Consider the following 18110-nt stretch of genomic DNA (forward strand, 5'->3'; position numbering starts at 1 on the left):
GAAACGAGAGAGGAAGGGCGGGCTTTGTGACTTGAGACCTGTGCCCACAGCGGAGGGCCCGCAGCCACGTGCTGCGCTGCATGGAGACAGTGCTGCAAAGGGAGGTTGCAAAGTCAAGGGCGAGTCGGGAAATGCATCTTTAATACGCTCCCTGATGAGTTTGCATGAGAACCTCAGCTTAGCACCCCCCGCCCCTCTCCACCACCTCATTCACTGCACGGTGTAAGCAGCTAATTCAGGATTTAATTTAATTTCCATGGTGCCACATTTTATTTACTGTAGTAAACCTCATCCGTGCCCAGGATTGCTGCCTTATTAAGTTCCATCTGGGGGGTTTCATACGGAGCTCGTCATCATTATAGTGTCTTGAGGTTTCTCCCAATCATTCTCTTAGCTTCTCATGGCCTCTGTGAGGCAGTATTGAATCTTTTTTGTGGGTGGGGATGAAAGGCCTAGCAAGAATCTTGTGAAACGGGCCCATGAAGTTTGAATGCTAGGTTTGAGGGGCCTTGGTATTTTTCAGGTATTTTTTCAGTGGCTTATGTGTTCAGAACAGGGCTTTCATTGTATGTTCAGCATTTCTGAAAATCAGATCCAAGACATTTAATGTTATCCACTCCCACTGAAGATGAGGAACACATGTAAAAAAAAATAAAATAAAAAAAAAAAAATTTACCCAGCATCATGTAGGAACTTTTTGTATGTATCTATGTATATAGTATTATTTAATTAATAATAATATCATAATATACTTAAATAATATATAAATATCTGCCCAGCATCACGTGTGTGTATATGTAAGTTTCCATTAGGCAAAAATAACTATTATCTATTATAATTTTATATTATAAAATGTCTGGCTTGCGTGGAAATATCGAGCAGTTCAAGTCTGGCAAAGTTCATTGATAAAAATAGTCCTATAATAGGAAACATCAGGTAACCTTAATTGTAGACACCACAAGTGCTGCCTATATTTGACTGCTGTACAGTTTTACCATGCAGTCCAAAATCTGGTTCTGGACTATTGGGACCAGGTAAGGAGTCATTTAAATATGAATTTTTTTATTTAACAAGTAAGCATCAGAGGCATCATTTAGAACAGTGTAACAAAATACCAGCTCTGCATAGAATCTGAATTTAAAAAAATCATCTCTACCACATGAAAGTGTAGCTTTTGACAGTTCACATTACATTCAAAAGTTGCTTTGTTTAAAAAAAGGATCTCTAGGCCCCAGCATTGAAAGCAAACAGTCTGCCATATTATGAAACAAACTACAGTATTTGTATGTTAAACAGTGTTGTTAAAATTATATTCAGACTTTGATATCTATTTTTAAACTTTCAAGTGCCTATTCTTCAACTATAACTCTTAGCATTGATAAAAGACATTTGAGCAATCCTTTACCATGGCCCACCTGGTTATTCCTTGTATAGTATATCTTGCTCATACCAGTTGTTTCAGGGAATAGCGTACTATGCAGTGCATTCTGTAGATTTTATTTATGTTTCTTTGTTTTGTTTTTGCAAATTGTAAAGTGCAAATAATTTTCAAAGTTTGTTCATAAAACTGTTGAAATACAGCAATGAAATAATTCTTCAGATACATTTGTACTCTCCTGCTGAATAAATGCAAACAATGTCATGAGAGTTCTTACATTTCAGTACATTTAAAATGAACAGAGTATTTTTGTGTGGTAAATTAATAAAATTTCCTAAGGTTAAATTTCAAAGAAGCTCTACATAAAGTTATTTAGTGCTAAAAATCTACAATATATTTTTCAAGTATAAGATACTCAGAAATATTATTGCCAATAAACAGTTGTGCTGTAGTTGAAGCCAAGGATCATTTCTAGAATCATTCACATCTCAACATATTGGGGTTTAGTTTCTCACTGAGTTTATGTATTAGGATTGCAAGTTCTTCTGTTGCTTGGGACTTGTCCTCCAAAAGTTCATAGCGAAGACTGGAGATATCTTGTTTGATTTCCTTTAGTTCACCTATATCAATTAATGAAGGGAATATTTTAAGCATTGTTTATCAAACACTCACTACATGAAATTTTGTTGTCAAAGCAATGCATGTTTCAGAACTATTTTTACCCAGACGCCCGTAAGTACACTGGAATTTCAATAATTCAGTGAAACATAGTGACACTGTACTTTGTACGTACAAAGAGCATGTTAGCGTCTCAAAGTGTTTTGCAAATGTTAACGAATAATCATAGCAACACTGCTGAGAGGCTGGTAAGTATTAGTATCCCCATTTTAGAAAGAAGCAGCAAGGCATGACTTGCTAAGGTCTCACAGAAAAAGTGTGGCAGAGCTGGCCACACTTGCAACTCACATCTCTTGAGACTGTCCTCTTCAATAACACACACATCCTTAGAAACAGAAAAATTCAGTATTTTTAAATTGTTGCTACAATTTGCCAAAGTACTGACACAGCACTTCAATTGAAACCTTCATGATCAAAAAGTGTCTAGATTAATCATCAACAACAACACTCATTTATTGAAGAGCACTCAGTTCAAGGATGGAATCTTTCTTGGGTTCATTCTTCTCCCAGCCATGAATTCTGATCATTCTTATGTGCTACCCAACAGGAAACTGTTTGATGTGTGTTGTGTAGGGTATAAAATAAGACCTATGCTGTTCTGTTATATGGTTTACTTTAAAATTAAGTGGACTCCCCAGATTCCTATACTTGCAAGAATCATAATACTTAGCAATTATAGATGGTTTTCTATTCATAACATACTCAGTGCTTTACATCTCACATGCTTCAAAACCCAGAATTAAACTTCACAATATATGAGGTAAATATGGCACAATGTATATTATCTCTATATTATATCTGAAGAATTGGAAGTTTTAGCTCAGACAAGTTGCCCAGGGTCACTCAAGGAGAATCAGTGAAAAAGCTGAGACCACAAGTAGGTCTCCTGACTTGGTTCAGGGTTCTGAATACTTGATCTAAACTCCATAGGCAGATACATGATCAAGCAAATCGTTCCAGAAGATTTGTGCTTTCTCAAGAATTTTGGTGACAAAGCACTATCCTTTTGTCACATCTCTCCTGCTTTGCAGAAGATATGTCTGTATGTACATACCAAATTCCAAAAAATACCAAAATGAGATTATACCTTTAGTTTTCTTGATACAACTACTGACATATAGGCATCTGGTTAAAAATGCCCACTTGAACTATACACTGTGTTTGTTATTTTTGTACAACTCTTTGCAACTTCTAGCCGGTCAGCACCTGTGGGACTTATTAGTTCAATGACAGGACACACCAAGAGTTGTCTGTTTAATTACTGCTAGAATTTGGGGCTTAAATGTTTTCAAATATTTTATCTTTATCCTTCATCAGTATTTTACTGGTTCTCAAACATACTGAAATTCCTGTCGATTAAAAAATATTATAGATGGTATATAGTAGCAATTTATTTTCAAGCCTAATAGGAGAGCAGCTCTTCAATTGTTTAAGATTTAAGATACTTAAAGATCTGTCTGATCATTTTGCAGAGAACTCTGGACTACAGATGAACTGTGACCACAGCTTCTCTCTTCTCAGCATACCACATAGCTAGTTTGACGTCGTTCTATCAGAGACATGGAACTTTAGAGCTGAATGTGATTTCAGCATGGTTTTATGGAGGAGAGGAAACAAATCATACACATGATACAATACCACCTGTTCAGCTGAGATGAAATGGAGAGAAAAGGTGGTCTTATGGCTGAAGTATTAGACCAAAAGAGCTGAGTCCATTTCTTTGCTCCATCACAGACTTCCTGCATGACTTTGGGCAAATTACTTAACCTTTTCAGTTCCCGTATTGTCCCAATGGGGACAATAATACTTCCTTTCTTCCCATCTTTATCCATCTTGTCCACTGACACTATATATGCTGTGTAGCAAATACTATCTCTCACTTCATATTTGTGCTAAGTGCACCTAGTAAAATAAATAATAGTATGGTTCTCCATAACAGTATCAGAAAGTGTTGTTTACAATGTCTCTCACCTTCATTTACTTCATCATTTTCTTTGTCCACTTGTGCTTTCAAAACATAACGTTTTATAAGTCTTTTCATGATTTGCTGTTGGATAAAAATCATTATATAATCAGTTAAGCATTTAGACAAACTTCATCCTATTCACTAAAATTCTTCAGCAAGCCTGTAAAAGCCAAGAGGTCAACACTATCTTTGCTTTTGGTGGGACAAGCAGTAGTATAATGAAGTGTTGGGGGAGGAGGGGAAGGGCACCAGGCCCAGGTACACTGCCAACCCTAGGTGGGGGAAGGGAGAGGTACAAAAAGAGTGGAGCTACACTGCCAGTCCAGCCTCTTCCACTACTGCTGCCACTGTCACATCCCCGGCAGTGCAGTCACTGACACTGCCCCATGCCTGGCTACTGCCCAGGGGGCTCAAGCAGCCAGTTGCACCTCTGAGACAAACTAATGCAGCATAATTCCTTCCTCATCCACTTACCTCTCATCTATAGCTCAGCCCAAGAAGCATCTTAATGGGAGATGTGCAGAACTTATGAAAACATTTTCAGGAAATTGTTGCTTCAAACAGTTTCAAAGATGCAACAAAAATTTTTCATACCTAAATCATGTAACACTTCCAATGTTCTTGTGATTTTTCTGGAAAGCCATATTTATTTGAAAATGTGTTGATTTTTTAAAATGGAAAACACTTAAAATTTTGCAAAATTTGCAAAGAGGGTAATATTGCTTTTTTACCACAAAATGCCCAAGTCTTCCAAAATAAAAATATTTTCCATTAAATTGCAAACAAGGTACTAACCTCTTGTTCAACTTATCTACAGCACATACTCTGTATGTTGGCAGTCATAACTAGCCTTTCCATTCACACATTCCTTATGAGTTGCCTTCCCCATCCTTTACTTATTAAGGTCTCGTACTACCACTTTGTGCCACAATAACTGTGTCACTGCACATAACCTGCAATTTAGAGGACTTGCAACCTTCCTCAGGGCTGTAAAGCTGCTCTTTACTGATCAGACGACAAAATGCATTATATGCTGAATAGGCTGTTGAGAGGTGATTCATAAATTTGAACTAGCTGTAGATAATACCTGTAAAATTATCTGAAAAATATATTGCCCAATATCCACACAAGCTTATATAGTTATTTCACCTTATAGGTCAATCAGCTGCACTTGGTAAAAGAGCCAAGTGTTGCTTGAAAAGAACTGCAGGATTTAGCAATAATGTCCTACGCACAGGTCATTTCCCAGGGATTAATGGCTAGATGGGGTTGTTATCATCAGCTCCTTCCAGCCAGTAATTAACACCTGGTACTTATTGTTATTGCTTAATATTTTAATTATGGACCTGTGTGCAGAGCCTAATAAGTAGCATGCCTTGTACAAAGTCAGCAGGAATGGACACCACCAATCCCAGAGCACAGAACACTGCTGCTGCTCTGCAGCCATTGCCTTCACTTCCCCCAGTTACGAGTTACGTTATTCCATCCCTCTTGAAACTGCTGTGAAAAACTACTTTGTGCCATCTACTGGGCACTGGCTTATCCATAAGATGGACATGAAATAATCACATACACATGTATTGATGCTGTCTTATGGATGATGTGCTTACAAACTTTCTATAGGCAGGCAGCTCCCCACTGCAACAGAAATATGATATTTTACAGTGTATGAAGACTTCTGCAACTAATTATGGGAGCAGGTTTTGCCCCTAAATATGTACCATTGCCCAAAGGATGAGAGCTTCACTTCAGCACATTCAGCCCAAGGAGTAAGCATCCTGAGGCTGAACTGGAATCAGGCATCCCACAAAGTATTGAACTCTGATAGCCACTAACCTACCCTAAGCAATTTTTTTCAAGAGAAAAAAAATAGCCAAAAGTCAACATGAAGGTCAGATGAATCAAAAGTAACAAAAATAGTTGTATTTGGGGAAAAGTCTGTTGAACTGCTTTATTTTAACTATATTCTTGGATTTAATGTATGAGGACCACTGCTTAAAACAAACGAGTCGATCCCTGTGGTTGATGGTGGTGAGCCTGAATTTATATTGTGTTGGGATCTTCCTATAGGATTTGTTTCTTTAGCTCAATGTATGTACAAGACACAACTTTTTACAAAATAGTTATATCCAAATAAGTCAGATAATATATCATTAAAAATGGTTTTATCTCACTTAAAATTGTAATGCACCATCCCTTAGATTTACAGTCCCACCTTTACATCTTGTAGATTCAGTCCCTTTGCAGTATATATTTTAGTTTAATTCACTATTGTTATCTTCGGCATGGTTTTCATAGCGTGGGCCACAATTTAAAAAGGAAGAGTAGCAAAGTTTTTCTCTCCTGCCTGTTCATAATCAATTGGGCCATCCCCTTTCTTATTCAAATCCCATCAACCAACTCTCCTCCCCTTCTTGAGCTCAAAACAAACATGTAGTGACTACAAGTAGGGTGGTGTCACACATTCACTTGCCACACTTGCAAATCTTTGCACTATAGTCACCTATTAAACCTTGTAGCACTTAGGAGATAATCCTTGCCTGAAAGAGAGCAACTTTGCAACTCCTTGGGGGCACTTAACATGTGCTAAACTGCTTGAACATGCATCTAAGTGCCCTGTGAACATCTCAGTTATGTCATTTCGAGTGAGGAGTATCTCTGGCTTATCGTACCCAGATGATATTGTAGCAATAGCAGTCTGCTCCCACGAGATAAGGCAAACAGTTTGGGTTTTCCAGCATCCCAGGATGCAATACTCAAATCCTGCCCCTACTCCCACTCAATAAACTATCTCCTGAGCCCTACTGGCAAGGATAGTACTGTCTGGGGGCAGGTGGAGCCCTGCCAGTGCTGGGAGGGGATTTGTGGTGGTGGGAACATGAAGCCAGGAGCATGAAGCATGAGGCTGGTATCATGGAGCTGAGGAGTCCTCCACAGACCCCTGCCAACCCAATTCTAGCCCCCCACCTCCATCTCAGACCATGGGTGACTGGTGCCACCCTTAGTTGGGGGGGCACGCAGGGGTCCCCCCACAGCCAGTCTCACTGACCGGGGTGGGGGTGGGGAGTTCTGCAAACAATCTCGCTGACTGGGGGGGTCCCTCACAGCTGATCACAAAGCAGCCGCAGTGCGGACAGTTAGCGGGTGCACCGGAGCTCTCAGGGGGTGAACGTGTAGCCCCATGCACCCCTATGCATTGCCACTGTCTCAGACCTCCAGGCTTCCCCAGAAAGGGCTGTGTCTTTCACCTGGAGCTGGGCAAAAGCCACAAAAAAATCAATCAGCCAGTTACTCAAGGTTAATTAAAATTTTTCCACACTGCCTGGCCCTTTTTCCCCACAAGTTCCCCCATTGCCTTCACTTCCCCCAGTTACGAGTTACATTATTCCATCCCTCTTGAAACTGCTGTGAAAAACTACTTTGTGCCATCTACTGGGCAGGAGGCTTGATAGGGAGATTGGCTTGTGGTTGGAGTGCTGGCACGGGAAAGTGGACCCCCCTCTTCCATGTCCCCCTCTGCCCTTCTGCCTCCCTGACTCTGTTCACCAGCATCTCTGTCCAGTGATTGAAGGCTCTGCTGCTGCAGATGCTCCCCTTCAACCTCAGGTTGCACATGTCTGCCAGCAAGTGGACTGTACTGGACCACAAGGGATCCAACCGTTTTTTTATGCCCTCCTTCAGCCGCTTCACCAGTGCCTGCACCTCTGGTGAAAGCAGCTTGTCCCAGCCAGGAACATCAATCCCCTGGAACTTCTCCATTTCATTCTCAAGCTCCTTCACTATGGGGATCACCTGGCTAAGGAGGGCATCATCAGCACTGAGGCTCTGAGGCTCTGGGTGGTCTCAAGGAACTGCTTGAGGACTCCCAAGATCTAGGAGACTGTATCTCATTCTGTTTTGTTAAGGGGGCTGCTGATCCCAATCTCCCTGACCAAGGCCATCTCATGGATAGCCTTCTGTTGCTCAACCAGCCTTTTGAGCATCAGGTACGTGGAGTTCCACCGAGCCTCCACATCCTGCATAATTTTGTGCTGTGGGATGCTCAGCTCTGCCTGTTTGTCCCTCAGATCTTGCCTGCCTTGATGCTCTGGTTGAAGTAGCCTGCCACCTTCCTGCATTTCAAAATAAAACTGGCTAGTAGTGACAGCGCTGTCACCAGGATCCCTGTTCCCCTCTAAGGCATCCCTGACTACAAGGTGGAACTTGTGCACCACACAGCAGATGCCGACAAAGTTGGCATCATGTGCCACCTTGACCATATTGGCCCCGTTGGTGAACCCATGGATGAGCTCATCCAACCCAACTAGCCATGCAGTTCATGGCCACCATGATCTCCCTTGCTGTGTGGGACTCATCCATCACCTCCACTTGAAGAAGAGCCCACTGATGCCCCTGATCGCATCAGTGCCATGTGAGGGAGAGGTAGGCACGATCTCCACCCTGGCTGCTCCAGATGTCAGACATGAAGTACAAGGCTACCTGCAGACCTGCCTTCTGCAGCTCCTCCCTCAAGTACTCCCTGAATGCCTCATACAAGTAGGGCACCACAATCCTGCTAAAGGTGGTACATGCAGGCACTTGGTATGATGGGGCCACAAGTGCCATGAACTGAGCTTAACCCTGGACGGTCAACAAAGGAGAAGGGCTGGCCATCCAGAGCAAGCATCTCCCCAATTCTCTGGGTGACCTTGCTCACCTTCAGAATGTGACCCCCTTTGTCTCTGCCTTTCCCCTACTGGTCCAGGGTGGCCTGTCTCTGCTTCTTGGGGATGGGGGCTTTGGAGCGAGAGGGGGACTTTTTTTTGGGCATGCTCTCACTGGTGCCAGGCTGAGGAGGAACAAGGGCAAGGAGGTGCTGTCTCCTGAGATGCAGCAGCATTACTGTAGTGGCAAAGTGTTTCACATCCTTGCCCTGGCTGATCTGCCTTCAGCAATGCTGGCAGGTACTATATCTGTGATCATCTGCCACCTCAAAAAGATCCCCCACTGCACTACCTACCCGCTTCTGGGTTGCCGGTGGGGATCCTGCCTTATCCCCCTCCTCACCAGACAGAGGTACAACAGGAGGAGGAGCTGAGCCACCTGCCCCCACAACCTCCTCCAAAATGCCTTCCAGAGAAGGAGACCTGCCTTTAAGGGAACTCTGAGGGGTGTGGAGCACAAACTCAGATTCTCCCTCCTTCCTCAGAATTTCCTTCGCTATGGCCCTCAGCTCCTTTGCTTCCAGATCCAGCTTCTCCTCTGACACTGGAAGGCTCATGCTGGGAACTGAAATTGGGGTGGAGAATCTCATGCTGCTGTTGGTTACTGGTGTTAGTGGTGGTGGTGCAGGTGCAGGCACTGCTACTACATCCTTGCTGCCACTAGCAGTAGAAGACTCATTGCTGCCAGGAAAGAGGGTGAATCTATGTTTAGGGCAGGGGAAACTTGCAGCTCTCCCTCTGCCCCCTCTCTCTCCTCTGCCAGAAGACCTGACACTTGCCTTTCCAGCACACTTCATAATGTTTGGTGTGCTGCAAAATGTGTGTAGTGCTTTCCTGCACAGTGATGACACACTGTCAGGGAAAACACAGATTTCTAATTCTGGGGGGAAAGAATCAAGACAGACTAACAGGAACAAATAAGAGGATCTTGGGGGAAGAATAAATTGAAAGGAATGGATAGGGATAACAACAGGGATTGTAGGGAAGGGTAAGTAGGAAAGGACTGGATTAGGGATGCACCGATAGAGATTTTGGGGACCGATACCAATAGCCAATATTTGAGGAGGTATATTGGCCAATACCAATCTGATCTCCAATACAGCTGCCTCCAGGTCTTAAGTCCGGTGTGGTGGAAGGGGAGGGAAGGGGCATGGGGGGGGTGGCAAATCAACGCCCCCCCCACAGTGAGGGAGGGGGCAGAGGCAAGCGCTGCCCAGCCAGGGTGAGGGGGGGAGGGTGTGGTGTGGGACAGAGGCAGGGCTCGGGGTGGGGGGAGGAAGCTCCCACCGCTGCTTGCACTCCGGGTGGGTGGGGGTTGTGTGCCCCCAGATCTGCGTGGTGCAGGGTGGGCTGCAGCTGCGGAGTGAAGCTGTAGCTGGTGCTGCATGGCTTTTTTTGGTGGGGGCTAGGCTCGTAGCAGGCTATGGCGGTGCTGGGAGGAGGCTGCAGCCATCCCAAATGTCATCGCAGCTCCGCTCCCAGTCCCGCACGGCCACCTGCCGCAGCTGTGGCTTTTCCCAGTGCTCGGGTGAAGGCGGGGCATTTAGCCAGGATTGCGCTGGGCAGCGGCATGGGGCTGGGAGCAGAGCTGTGGTGAAATATGGGGTGGCTACAGCTTCCTCCCAGCACTGCCAGAGCATGCTCCAAGCCCAGTCCCTGCTGAGAAGAGCCACGCAGCACCAGCTCCAGCTCCACCCCACAGCTGCAGCCTGCCCCGCCCCGCCCCGCACAGATCCGGGGGCACATGCCCCTCCGCCCCTGCCCTCTCGGGGTGCAAGCTGTGGCAGAAGCTGCCCCCACCACATGAGCTGCGGCTCCATCCCGTGACTCCCTGTGGCCTGGCTGGGCAGTGCCTGCCCCTGCCCCCTCTCTTACCACAGTGGGAGTTGATCTGCCTGCCACATCCCATCCCTCTCCCCTCCCCTTCCGACTTACCAGCTGGAGGCAGCTCTCCACTCTGCTAGCTCTGCTCCGTGCTGCATTGCAGCTGCATGCAGCACAGGCATTTATCAGCCAAATGATCAGACCCATCAGGCCAATATCTGATAGAGACAATTTTCTTTATATTCGTACCAGACTGATATCAGACCGATGTATCGGTGCACCTCTAGAATGGATACAATTTACAGGAAGAGAGACTAGTTACCAAGAGACTAGATAGCAAAACAGAGCCTTTCAAACGCTGCTGCTCCAAGAGAGAGACAGCTCACAAAAAGCACAGATCACTTCAGACGCAGCTTGTTGTTTCTACATCCCTCCTCCACAAAACTGCAATTGGAAGGGAACTCAGAGAAAGATCACAGTCACTGGCCAGCTACAGATGTCAATATCAGAGCAGTTTTTCCCCCCTCCCAGCCTTTTCCATATATGGAAGATTACCCCATCCCCCTCCCTCTTCTCAGTTTCTGTTCCTGCAAATCTTCCAAATCTCCGAATCTCCCTGAATCAATTTGGAGGCTTCCGAATAGATTCGGACCTTTTAACGGGTCTCCTGATTTGATTTGGATTTGGAGATTCGGCCGCCAAATTGGGCCAAATCTTCTCTGAATCGAATCAGCTACCGAAGCTTTGCACAGCCCTACAATTCACCCTTATTTAGTACTGCACATAGGCCACTATACATACTAACTGCCATCCATAGCAAATCTCCTACAGATGTCAATGGAAGGCTTGCACAATAACCCAAAACAAAATATATCCTTGGTGTAGTAACTAAACTTTAAATTTTTTATTATCTGTTAAGCAGCTTACAGTCATCGTCTATCACTCACTGAGAACATGTGCTCCACTCCAAAATTGCCACTATTTTTACCCTTTCTTCTCTTCCTTACTTATCTTTTTTTCTCATTTTCTTTTTTTGTCTGTCTTCATGCATCTTCCCTCTGTCCCCTGCAGCAACTCTCCTTTCTACCCATGGACATCATTCCCACTCTCTTCTCCAAAATGATCAGCAGTGAAAGTTGACATTGACATGTCATCACTGGGTTCACAATTGATACTACAATAAGATTTCTAAGGGATACAATGAGTGTTAATGGTAAGTGGAATTTAGACCTCTAAGGTATTATTTTAAGGTGTCACCAGACTCAGGAAGGCAGTTTATATCAAATTTTTCTTGTTTGGAAGGTTCTGTTTGTAACTATGAGGCCTAGACACTTATCTCTTTTAAAACAAAAAAGTTGAGACTGCAAAGTTTGAACCACATAAATACTTCAAGTAGTTGCAATCTGTATTTTTACACCCCAAATATAAAAGCTCTTTTTGGTCACTCATATTCTTGCCCTGCTCATATTTGAGTCTTTGCAAATGTATTTTCACTCGTGTCTGGCCTAACCTAAACAGTAGGTTCTGCACATTCATCAGGGAGTCAGAGCAAATATTCTTCACCCGCTGAACTAAGGAATCTCTCACAAGTGCCTCATTACAGCAGACAGGAACAAACCTACCCCTCATCTCTAAAAATTAAAAACTTCACACAGTTGTTGAAGTAGAAAGCTCCTCACAGAAAGCAAGAGAAGCAAATGCCTACCCAATGGTCTCATGAGCTTTCCCCAGAAAACTGCTTTAGTCACATGCTGCACAGGCTTTCAAAATGATCAGGTCAAGGAAAGACCTACTACAGTGCAGTTTGGTTTTAAATGTTTTAAATGATAAGGCCTGAAAACAAGCAACAAGTACTATCTTAGACACTGACTTCTCTGCTTTTTGAGAGAATTCTTGTGCTTTTTTGTGAATACTTGGTGTGTTAGAAGCACATAATTTTGTCATTGGCCTCACACGGTCACATTGCTCTAAACTAGTGTCCAGTAAAATCCTTACCTGATAGCGTGTTGGCTGATTGAGAATGCTGTTAAAACTGTGTGATTCGAAAACCCTTGAGTTAGACTGAGTGAAGAGGTTTAACTAGGAAACAATAAAACTAAATTAGAACACACTGTATGGAATTCATGGCTACAACCCAGCTTCACCTTTTTAATCTTGTAACCTAAAGGAATGATATGGTGCATTTTTTCAGAATAATGTTTTCAGACGATACTGAAAACAAATTAGGCTCTGATTTTCACCAAAACATGTAAGCGTGTGTTTAATATCAAACTTGTGTATGAGGCCTCACTATTTAGAAAAGAGCTTAAAGAACATACTTAACTTTTAAGCCTCTGCTTTGCTCAATCATGAGGAATAATAATAGATTTGAAAAACTAGTCACCATCATATTATTAGTGCAACAATTTACATAATATAGCCATCAGAGTCCAAGTACTTAAATAGACAGTTTAGTAGCAATAAGACAAAAAGAAAAATGGAAAGATGGTCATATGACTAAACCATAATAGTTGGTATTACAAGATCTGGGTCTTGATTCTTATTTCACATATACCAATGAGAATTAGAAGTCATTGCAATGAAAAGTCTGTGTTTGTAAGAAAAGAATCTGACGCTAGTTCTATTACTGGCTTTATCATGAAATTCATGTGTGACCATTTAAAACAAGTCAGTTAAAGATGACCTATAAAAGATTTAAAAACTGGAATTTATATTCAATTTGCTTCTTTATAATTTTCTCTATAAAGAGGTGCTGATGTAGTAGCAGTAATCATAATCGTGATTGTTTTTACAACATAATTTCAATTTTTTTCTATGCTGGATGGCTCTATAGTGACTAGAGTAAAAGTGGCATTTTGAAGTCAAACTGGTTCAGAGAGACATGACCTACTTCATCAGATGCATCTGATGTCTCCAAGTTGTCATCCTGCCCTACCTTATGCCTGACTTCAGAGTAACAGGGCTAGCCATCCCACTAGAATATTAGTGATATTAGGACATCACACAAAACTACATAGTAAAAGCTGTTAGGAGTGGAGAGGGTTTTTAGCTAAACAGTTTTAAAATACATCTTTAAACACTTATTTAACTCCATGAACGGCACATGCCCCTGGTGACTGGGGGAGCACGGCTGTGCTGGTGGTGGTGGCAGCGGCGGGAGCCTGGCGGCGGTAAGCTGGGAGCTCCCGCAAACGCTGCCGGCACTGTTGGCAGCAGGGAGCGTGTGCCAGGGATTGGCGTCTGCCCACAGGCGCTGCCGGCAATGTCAGCAGTGGCCAGCAGCAATCGTGGACTGCCCGCAGACACTGCCAGCGATGGTGGTGGCGGCAGCGCCTTTTTGCAGGGGGTGCACCTGTGTGCACCCTCTATACGTCGCCCCTATTTAACTCCACTGCTTAAGTAACACACAGGCAAAAACATTTATTTGTTAAAGACAGGTCACAATAAACATGTGTTAGGCTCCTAAATAGTTCCTGATTTATCAGGAAAATAAAACCAAACTTGACATTTCTGACATTTTTAAGGTAAAATAAAACAACCAAAAATTATTTTAGAAGCATGTGTTCAATGCTTTTATATATATGGCTACAAATCTAATTTATAAAAAAAAAAAAATCCCATGCAGGTCATCTTTAACTTGTTTGTGCCCCATTTTTCAGTCTGCAAATGAGAACAATGATTATCTACTTCACATAGGTGTTGCCACACACATTTTAATATATGTAAAGAACATCCAAATGCTCTGATGGAAGATGTTACATAAAGTCTAAGCATTATTATATAACAAATAGATGATTATCCCTCATCCTTGTTGGGTACATAGCTTTAGTCATGGAGAGGACTGAGGACTTGCATACCATACTGGCTACACTTGATCCTTCACCTTTTCTAGTGATGAAAGGAAAAACAGCTTTCCAGATCTTCAACCTTTTACCTTAAGTCTACTACTGACATATTTCTGATCAAACTTGAAAATTTCTTTGTTCAATATTTAGGTAATTTTTTGTGGGAATTATTTATTGGATATTGCTGATTTTTTTGGATATTGTTAGGATTGTTTGTTTTTTCTTTCAGTTATATTTGGTACAGGAATCTTGTCCTATGAAAATTATTTTCCTTTCTTTTATGCAGTGCTTAAAGGCATCTGGTATATAGAAATAAAAAATAAAATACTTGATTAATTAGAGTACCATCCTTTACAAGTACATATTATCTCCCTAAAAGTTGAAGGAAATCAACATGCTAGAAGAGAAGTGTAGTACAATGAAAACTTTTCAGTACCTACCCTAGACTTGGAGTTACCTATTCCCATTTCGATATCTTTCTGCAACCTTCTCCTTCTGCACTTAGAAAAGTTAATGATTCTCATGATGAAATAGACGAAAGACTTTGGGCTTGGTACAAGACTGAATGGAGGGGGTAATGTTTTTCCATCATCAAAGTAAGATAACCAGAGTTTAGAGCGAGCAAATTTCCACTCCACATCACTGTCATCCTATGTTAGAGACAAAAAATAAATGTCTACTATATCTTATATACCTTTGGGTTTTATGTAACACAGGGCACTTCCAAAAGGAGTGTATTTTAAATAGCTTCTGTTTTTGTTTTATATAGAAACTTGATGAACTTGCTAGTGCGAAAGATTCCCAGTAGTTCCACAGAAATGCAGCTGTCTTATCAAGTCTATTTTAACTTAATTCCAGCTGTGTCTATTTACATCAGCTTCTTTTTGTCATATTTAGTTCAAGCATGTGAACAGTTCAAAAGTGTTATTTTTTCACCGAATGAAAGCTAATCTATTAAGTCCCAGCTATTAAAAGTCAAAGTTATTTTTAAAAAGTCATCATTTTCATCTATACATTGCTCACTTGAATTTGATACTTATGCAAGTGAGGAAATTACGGTATTTGCTTTTAGGCAGTATAGTTGGAGAAGGTAATACACAAGCTTTTCCATGCAGCCTTACCTAGGGGTGTCAACTCTGACATCTGGCTGCCTTTAATAGGTGACTAAAATATCAAATTTCTTCTACAGTTATCCATGGCAAGGAGCAAGCAAGTAGATTTTATGCCCAGATTAATGAATTCTCAGAGCAGTTTTGCATGTCTGGTGCAAGTCAAAATATGAACAAATTCTCCAAAGATGAAAAGTTAGTTTATTCCACTGACTTCAGATTTAACATAGTTTTCACTAACAAGGTAGATACAATACAGCTGGGAAATGCATATGCATATCTTGGCATTATAATTTTCCTCCTTTTATTTTAAATATTTTTGTCATTTTAGCACTCACCAAAATGCCAATTATAGCCCAGAAAACTTATGAGAATCAGTACAGGATAAAGTGATCTTCCTCATTTTATCTTGTAAAGTTGAACTGCAGCTGAATTACAACTCAAAGTTAAAGGTTATGATATAATTCAGTTCCTTTGATAATTACTGACATTGCTACTCTGGGTGCCAACAAGAATCAATACATAGCTGTGATAGTGTCTAAAGGACTAGGCTTGACTGAAATAATTTCCACATAGTTCATTCAATCATCATCAGATGGCAATATCTTTTACTTCCTGCTGACACAGGCCAGTTGCATGTGCACAGAGAAAGAAGAAGAGCCCTCAAAGTTTGTGATGTTACAGTCACACTTGGTACATGTGGTACATCTCTTTCCAATAATATAACTTTCCTGTAACCTTTACATGTGTTCTGAGTGTCACTGTTTTTCATTTCAAAACTACCTAAATTCTGCTGATGCCATTACTGTAAGACCACAGATTAACTAGCATCAAAAATATACTTTTCCTTTTGTAAGAGTTATGTAGTTTTGACTTTGAAAGCAGTAATTTTTGTCAGGGTTGTTATACTTTATTGCACAATACATGAATGGTAAGCCTCTATGTTGAATTCATTAAATTTCAAAATTAAGTTCTCTCTCCTACTGCTCTCTTTTAGATGAAATATGGTCATAAGATAAACTGCAAGCATTACAATTTGCCACTTAGCAGGTGTGCAGATGTACAGCCAGTGAGTTTTCAGGACATATGGCAATGAGCAGCTAAGATTAGAAGCAAGTTTTAAATATTGTACTTCAAGCAGAAAAAGATGCTTACACTTCATATTGAATAATTAATCTAAGAACAACAGCTAAATGTGATTTAGCCCCAACACTCTCACACTCAGGCTGCATCCACATGTGGTGTGGACGTTTGGTTCCCTGGGGAGAACTAGCAGTGGCGCACCTTGGGCTGCTGGTACTTGTCCCCCAGGAATGCAAGTTACCCTGGGGGCACTAGGGGAAGCTTGGGCCAGCACTTGGCTGGCCCCAGCAGCCTTATCTGGGAGCCTCCCGGGGCTGCAGCAGTGGCGATTCTGCCATGCAGAGCTTGGCTGGCAGCTGCAGTGTGGCTCTGGGTGGCCTGGCTCCGCTTTTGTGCGGTCTACTCTGCCCATGCATGTGCTGTTTTGTGTTTTTTTCTCTGCATGTTTTTTTGACCCCTGGATATTCACAGCTGCGCTTGTCTGGACTCAGCCAGAAAGTTTTGCCTGTGTTTCTACATTAGAACAGTGCATAAAACTAAGAAAATGAATGTTAATGGAGTGTGTACATAAGTAGTTAACACATCTATATTTAGTTAAAAGGTTTAAGGAAATGGACTAGTGACAGCTCTCATTTCTGAAATAATTTAAGATATATTTCTTCAGTACCCTAATAGCCTGTCTAAACAGTAAAATGTACTGCGTTGAGGAAATGTATTATAGATATCTGAAAGATATTATGAATGAACAAGCAATATACTAAACTTTTCTACTTAATATTTTGTTTTCTACTTTTATCTCATTCTTCATGTGAATGTTTCTATGATAAGGTCTTTTGAGACCAGACTTTAAGGTTTCAATGGTACCTCACAAACTCTTGGCTCTACATAAATAAGATGAAGCAGGTTATCTGCCTAGACCCTGGAGATTCAACAACTTTTTTGGATCACCTTAAAGCCAAAAACCACAACCTAGTTTCCTCCTGTGGGTTGATCTTCCCAGACAAAGAATCTCCATAGGGCACTGTGATGTACCATATGTTAGAACTAGAAGTAGAATAAAACATAGCTCACCAGAAGCACTAAATGCCATACAGATCAGGAAACCAGACTAGCAGGTGGTAAAGAAAAAGATGAATTGAGGGTTTATCGTGTTCAGGCCAGTGTTTTCCTCTGACTTTCTGTAACTTGTATAATCCCTTTGTTAAGGCTTACTTAAGTCAAGGTATACCTAGCAAGAGGATCCTTCTGCCCTTAGAACTTAAAAAGAAGAAAAAAGGGGCCTACCTCAATTTCTTGGTATGAGCTGTTGATCATAGCAATCAACATGTTGAGCAGAACTACAACCATTGTTACGTTGTATATGCCATACAAAACATAGCCAATATTCTCAATGAATTTATGATCATATTTAAGGACAACTGAAGTCACTTCAGACAAACCAAATATCGACCAAAACAAAGTCTTGAAACTTTCTTCAACTCTGAAAGAAAAAACCGAGAGCAATGTTACTAATTATATAAAGAA

At 41.7% G+C, this 18110-nt stretch overlaps 1 protein-coding gene across 2 annotated transcripts in view; it reads right to left on the reverse strand.

Annotated features, from left to right (window-relative positions):
- Positions 1-1041: 1041 nt before the first annotated feature.
- The window catches only part of TRPC3 (transient receptor potential cation channel subfamily C member 3), a 65508-nt gene continuing 48439 nt past the window's right edge, over positions 1042-18110 (reverse strand). Inside the window, exons 8-12 of one of the 2 annotated variants that reach the window (XM_019494538.2) lie at positions 17871-18066; positions 14835-15044; positions 12545-12628; positions 4028-4103; positions 1042-1998 (exon numbers count right to left, since the gene is read on the reverse strand). In XM_019494538.2, coding sequence (XP_019350083.1) covers positions 1856-1998; positions 4028-4103; positions 12545-12628; positions 14835-15044; positions 17871-18066 — 709 coding nt within the window. In that variant the 3' untranslated portion in view covers positions 1042-1855. The remainder of the gene's footprint in view (positions 1999-4027; positions 4104-12544; positions 12629-14834; positions 15045-17870; positions 18067-18110) is intronic. The other variant, XM_019494543.2, reaches the window with a different exon arrangement.

The sequence above is a fragment of the Alligator mississippiensis genome, chromosome 2, assembly GCF_030867095.1.
Source record: "Alligator mississippiensis isolate rAllMis1 chromosome 2, rAllMis1, whole genome shotgun sequence".
Lineage (NCBI taxonomy): Eukaryota > Metazoa > Chordata > Crocodylia > Alligatoridae > Alligator > Alligator mississippiensis.